This window comes from Geosmithia morbida (genome assembly GCF_012550715.1).
Source record: "Geosmithia morbida isolate 1262 chromosome Unknown scaffold_4, whole genome shotgun sequence".
Lineage (NCBI taxonomy): Eukaryota > Fungi > Ascomycota > Sordariomycetes > Hypocreales > Bionectriaceae > Geosmithia > Geosmithia morbida.
Genome location: NW_023336191.1, coordinates 912,934 through 918,933, shown reverse-complemented (window position 1 = coordinate 918,933; position 6,000 = coordinate 912,934). Strand labels below are relative to the sequence as shown.

Genomic DNA, 6,000 nt, shown 5'->3' with positions numbered 1-6,000 from the left:
CCCCCCTCAAAAAAAAAGAAAAAAAGAAAAAAGAGAGAGATTGAAGCATACCGACGAGGGGCAGCCACAGAAACTGCAGACGCACAAGGGCTAAGATGGCCATGACGAACCAGAGCACAGGCTGGACGTACAATGCCATCCAGAAGAACCTGCTATCGGTTGCGTTTATCGTCTTGGTAGCTGGGTCGCTGCTCTCAAACACCCACTTGGAGTCCCCGGAGGAAGGGTCTACCTCGTTCCACCACCTGAGGCCTACCAGGCGTCGTCCAGCAATGTTCTTGAGGTAGTAAAAGTCTGCGGCGAGTAGGAGTATGGTGATGATGAAGATCATAATCCTGCGTTATCGTGTCTGTCAGTGCGCTGGTCCCTCTCCACTCCCTCCAGAAAAAAAAAAGCATTGCCTCCCTTGTTGAAGATCAATCTTCGTCGCGCGCGGTGCGGCGCAGGGCAGGGCAGGGTAGAGTAGGGTAGGGTAGTCTCTTACATGCTCTTTATCACCCACAGACCGAGAAAGTAGATGACGACGCTGGCTATTGTTGTATAGATATATAAGAAGTCAGCCGGGTAGGTTTCCCAGATAAACATCCTCCCCCGTAGGAACAAGGGAGATGGGGAGGGAACGCACAGATCCTGAAACCTAGAAACGTCAAGAGCGTGATGGGATGCGAACTGAGTCGCCAGCTCAGCGCACCCGGAAGCGCCTGCTGTTGCGCCTGCTGCTGCGTGGCGTCCATGATGTCTAGTCTCCCTCCCGGTCGTATGATGCCGTATTCTGGTATTTCGTTCTGTTCCGTCCCGTTGCGTGCGTGTATATATGGTATGTATGCGCGTGCGCCGGCGGAGGGGAGGAGGGTCGTCTTGTCTTGTCGTCTTGGTCGTAATCAATCAAGCTACGTAGCTGTTTGAAAGGGGACGGAGGGAACGGTGGTCGCCATTGAAAGGCGGTATGCTGTGGCAGAATGGGCAGCGCACACCGATACGGTAAGCCACCGTGTTTTACGGTACGGAGTAGCTAATACATAATACTGACAAACACGTATTGAAAATAACCGAGCCAATCGTCACTTCCCCAACACGGCAGCTCATATGTGATAGCCGACTTCACAGCTTCACAACTTCAACTATGATCATCACCGTCTCCTGCTTCTTCTAGTGATACTCAGGCCGTCAATCTTATTCTACTCTATCATACCGTGTATCTCCATCACTCAATGGCTCTAACACCATCTCCTTCATTCATACATACCGTATCTCCGTAATCCATCATGGCAGCTCAATCAGCATCCATCCTCCGCCGCTCACTACTATACGGTACGTCACCTGCATCCTACCCCAGCTCACGACAGAAGCAGGAGAAGGAGATGAAGACGAAGGAAACAATGCATACGCACGCACACACACACAAACACGCACAGAAATCATGGGGAGAAAAAGACTGACGATACCCCCAAGTCCCCGCATCATCCCAAAAGATGCTAACAAAGTCCCTAACCATCCCCTCCGACAACATAACCTACGACCTAGAAGACTCAGTGACACCCCATCTCAAGCCCATCGCCAGAGCCCAGCTGAAATCTCACCTCTCTTCATCTTCACCCCTCCCCTCCTCCTCCTCCTCCTCCTCCTCCTCCTCCTCATCATCATCATCATCATCATCATCGTCTACACGAAGCGAACTAGCCGTCCGTATCAACGCCATCTCCACCACCTTCGCCCTAGAAGACCTGACAACGCTGGCGTCCGCACCCTCCCTGGATGCAGTGGTAGTCCCCAAGGTCGAGTCGGCCGCCGATCTGACCTTTGTCACCGACGTCCTACGCCACGTATGTCCCGAGAGGCACGGCGCTTCCTCTCCGGCAGGGGAGCAGGGCGGGAGAGACCCCATCAGGATCATCGCCCTGATCGAGTCGGCCAAGGCGGTCATGGACCTACCCTCCATCTGCCGCTCGACGCCGTACCTGAGCGGCCTCATATTCGCAGCCGAGGACTTCAGCCTGGACCTGTCCATCACGCGCACACCGTCACTGACCGAGTTCCTGTACGCGCGGTCTGCCATCGTCACGGCCGCGCGCGCGGCCCGCCTCCCCAGCGCGATAGATCTGGTCTGCACCGACTTCCGAGGCGACGCCGGCCTGCGCAGGCTGGAGGACGAGTGCGTGGGTGGCAGGGGCATGGGCTTCAACGGGAAGCAGTGCATCCACCCCGGTCAGGTCGCCACGGTGCAGCGCCTGTTTGCTCCCGCCGCCGAAGAGGTCGAGTGGGCGGTCAGGATTGTCGTCGCCGACGGCAAGGCCTCCCGCCGCGGGAGGGGCGCGTGGACCCTCGACGGAAAGATGATCGATGCGCCTGTCGTTGGGAAGGCTCATGCCATCGTCGCCAAGGCTGTGCAGTGTGGGTTCGATGTGCAGAGCCTCAGAGACAAGTGGAGTTTGCAGGAGCCAGAGTGAAAGTGACCTTGTCTTTTTTTTTTTTTTTTTTTTTTTTTTTTTTCAAAAATAGGAGGGGGGGGAGGGTGTGTGTGTGTGTGCATGTACTTTGAATCTAAGGAGACTTGTCCCCCCCATCAAATCAAGTGATTAGGCCTCCAGAACTTCGACATGTCTATATAGCCATCTACAGGCTTCATCTGACCTTGGTGAGGTGGAGATGGTAGCCAGGCTGGCCCTGATGAATGACCCTCTTGGGTTCTGATGACTGGGTCCAGCCGGTTTACAATGCAATCGCCGAGCTCCTCCTGGGAGGCACAGCCAGCCTTCCTTCCGAACACTTCTTCTTCTATCCTCCGGATAAACTGCCACATCGATTCTCTCGGAGGGTGACGAGCCTTCTCTACTGCGCTGCTCCGTTGGTATGCCTGCACCCCGGGCGTTGGAGCTTGTTGGGGTGGGAGCGTATACGGGTCACTCTGACTCCCGGAACGCTGGCTCTTATGATGCATGTACGAGTAAGTGGACTGTGCATGGTTACCGGGTGCTACAGTGTGCCGTCGGGCCCTGTCACGTTGGACATTTTCCACCCTGGGTGCTGAACTTGGCACTTCCATCCTCTGTCGGGATATCATTGGGCTTCGGGAGACTCGAGTGAGCCCAGGGGTGACCATGACACCTCTGTCAACATAGTGTTTCGGGCCATCTTGGCAGTTCCGTATTGCGTCTGCAGGATTGTTCTCGTGCTGCAGCAGAGCAGCAGAGTGACCCAGCGTGCCCGTGTCGAGCAACACTCTCAGGGTATACTCTGGATTGTGGGGCTTGAACCAAAACTCACCCAACTGGCTGTTCCCATCCGACCTGCCGTGAACTCGTGAGCTACTGGTCCGCGAGGGAGCTGTGCCGTGCGAGTACCTCCTCAGCGCCGTGCGTCGGCTGTTGGTGGACAAGGGATATTGCCAAGCATCATTATCCTGTCTGCGAACCTTTCGTCGTAGCCTCTGGTGTCGCCTCCTGCCGTCATTCGCACCGTCTCGGTTCATGAACAGCATATCGTCAAAGGCGAGATCTTCTACTGACAAGAGTCAACTCGGTAGGTCGGATAGCAACACACGAGGGGTAGCTTACTCTGTCGCCCGTTGGAAGTTCGCCCGTTTCGGAAGAGACCGGTAGTGAGATTTGGTTTTAACTGAGCATGAATGATGCTTAGCAGATGGCGGCCTCGACATCTCGGGCGGGCATGCTCACCAAAATCCCGTTGCTGGGGACGGCAGCAGAAGAGAAGTTCCTCATGACCCGCTCCGTCGGCCTGAGCGGCACTCTGCCGTCGATCCGGCCTTCTCGATGCTTCCCTCTACTCTCCCTCGACTTCACGTCGCATCTATCAAACCTCGTCTTCCTCCGGGGCCTCCGCTCGTAGATGCCCTCTGCTGAGACGTGGGGGCCGGTTGCCCCGTAGGCTTCCCGACAACGACGTATGCTGTGCGTTTCGGCGGCGGCTGGCACCGGCACGCCCAGAGAAGATGCTAGGTCGCTGTACTCGTATGAGTTGGGTGGATATCTTTGGCAGGGTGAGATTTCGTCATGGCCGTCCTGGGAAACGTGGTCTGCTCCGTGACTGCCACTGGTGTGACCGTGATCTACACCGAGGCTGTGCTGCTCCCCCTGGCCAGGGCGCTCAGGCTGATGGTGGTCGGCGTGCATCTCTGACAGCCAAGAGAGAACAAAGTCCCTATGGCCATGGCTCTCGCCGGGATCTCCCATGTTATCGCTCGAGCGGCCCGATAGTGCAGAAGTCCGTTGATCGTTCTTGTTCTCTGTAAAAGCGCGGGAGTGGTGATATGCCGATCTGGCTTGCCGGGGATGTTCGTGCCCAACGGACTGTGCGGCAGTCTATACATGGCTCACATCCCCCCCCCCGGTCAGAAAAGGAGAGAGAGAGAGAAAGAGAGAGGAAGGCAAGTGTCGAGGATATTGTGTGTCCAGTCCACGCACGCCAATCACATCTCCCCGAAACAAAGACAAAACCCCGAAAGAGAGAGAGAGAAAGGGGGGGGGGGGGGGGGGGGGGGGGGGGGGGGGGGGAAGGGGTCCCGCCAGGCGAGGAAGTAGCTACCCAGGGCAAGGTGATGATCTACGTACGGCAGGTGCGGTGTCTACGGCAGAATGTCTCGCGTACCGCTGTAATGATCTGTTACCTGACAATACTGGTACGAGAACGGGTATACTCGTACTTATCCGTATACTACTCTCGTATGTGGTAGGCAAGTGTGCGCAGCTGGTGAGAAGATGGATCTCCCATCTTTCAGGGTCAGCTCCAGTCTTGGCAGAGGTTGACGAAAAGGGCAGATGAAGCACATGGACGATACTAGCAGAGACAGAGCCACCCCCCCTCACCCCCCCTCGTAACCTACACACCCCCCCGTGCTCTGGTGTTGGGTTTGTTCCTGCAACTTGTAGAGCCGCGCCGGCGGGACAGGAGAAACTAGTCAGCCCGGGGCGGGGAGGGGTCAAGCTGCAATATTTAATATATACCGTATATTGACAATACGATATAATCTATAACCCGTAGTATGTACGGAGTGATATTATATATTAACGTAGTCTATTAGTGAGGATGAGCCCACAATCCTGGTGGAATTTCTTGGGGGGGGGGGGCTCGAGTTTTAGCTTGTCAAGGAAGGAAAAAATAAGGTTACATGTGGCCCTGCTGCTTGGGGGCCATATTAAGTCTTGGCCTTTTTTCCCTCCTTCGGACCTTTGGATCCTTCCCGGCTGCGCTTCGTAACGGTCACGTAATGATGGGCCTTGTTATGCTCTTGTCACGATAGATGGTCGTCTTCTCTACATGTAGCTCGTCATAGTCGAGTACATGATGACAGTGCATGCATTCATTACTCGTAGATGTGCACGAGTAGGGGGTGCGTCGGGCGTCCGTATGATGGCCGTATGAGAAAAGGGTGCTAGTCGTCGAGCGAATCAGCGCATGGATGGACGGTGCTGAGCGATAGCAGCAGAAGTAAGTAATAAATGCTCCGTGGCAGTCATGTGTAACACGGGCGCATGATCTGTGATGAGTAAATTCTACAGACCACATGCAGGCACGTGGATTTGAATGAGACGCGCAGAGAGAGGGCTGCGAGGGCAAGGGTATCTCACTTTTACATGTGCCTATGAGTACAGGTAATGTGTATCTGGTGCTTCGGGCTGTCGGGGATTGTTGAGTGGGTGAGTGGGTTGATCAGCATCTTTACAGGTAAGTTGTTAGCATGGCCTGGTATCATTAACGATTGGCCTCGTCAAAAGTCGAGTGATGAGAGGGAGAGGGAGAGGGAGAGGGGAGAGGGGGGATGGGAGGGAAGGGGAGAGGAGGGGAGAGGGGAGGACTGGTGAGAGTCGTAAGACTTCGTCCGTCGTGAGACTGATTGGTGAGAAGACAGCCGTTGGAGGAAGTAAGGATAATAATGATGGACTGAGACGATGAAACGTGAGTAGCAAGGAGGATCGTCAGAAAATCTGTCCTTTTCAGCAGGCCGCAGGACCCGACCTGTAAGATACATGTGCTGGATACATA

The 6,000-nt window shown here is 55.2% G+C and overlaps 2 protein-coding genes across 2 annotated transcripts in view; one reads left to right on the top strand and one right to left on the bottom strand.

Annotated features, from left to right (window-relative positions):
• Positions 1 to 734, bottom strand: part of GMORB2_5764 (Eukaryotic protein of unknown function (DUF846)) — a gene marked incomplete at both ends in the record, with an annotated part of 1,085 nt that extends 351 nt beyond the window's left edge. Inside the window, 3 exons of the mRNA XM_035467734.1 lie at positions 52 to 335; positions 485 to 530; positions 626 to 734. Coding sequence (XP_035322700.1) covers positions 52 to 335; positions 485 to 530; positions 626 to 734 — 439 coding nt within the window. The remainder of the gene's footprint in view (positions 1 to 51; positions 336 to 484; positions 531 to 625) is intronic.
• Positions 735 to 1,265: 531 nt separating this feature from the next.
• On the top strand, positions 1,266 to 2,447 carry GMORB2_5763 (citrate lyase subunit beta-like protein; the record flags this gene model as incomplete). Its single annotated transcript, XM_035467733.1, has 2 exons — positions 1,266 to 1,311; positions 1,525 to 2,447. 2 exons carry the CDS (start codon positions 1,266 to 1,268, stop codon positions 2,445 to 2,447), a joined length of 969 nt encoding a protein of 322 aa, XP_035322699.1.
• Between the last annotated feature and the right edge of the window lie 3,553 nt (positions 2,448 to 6,000).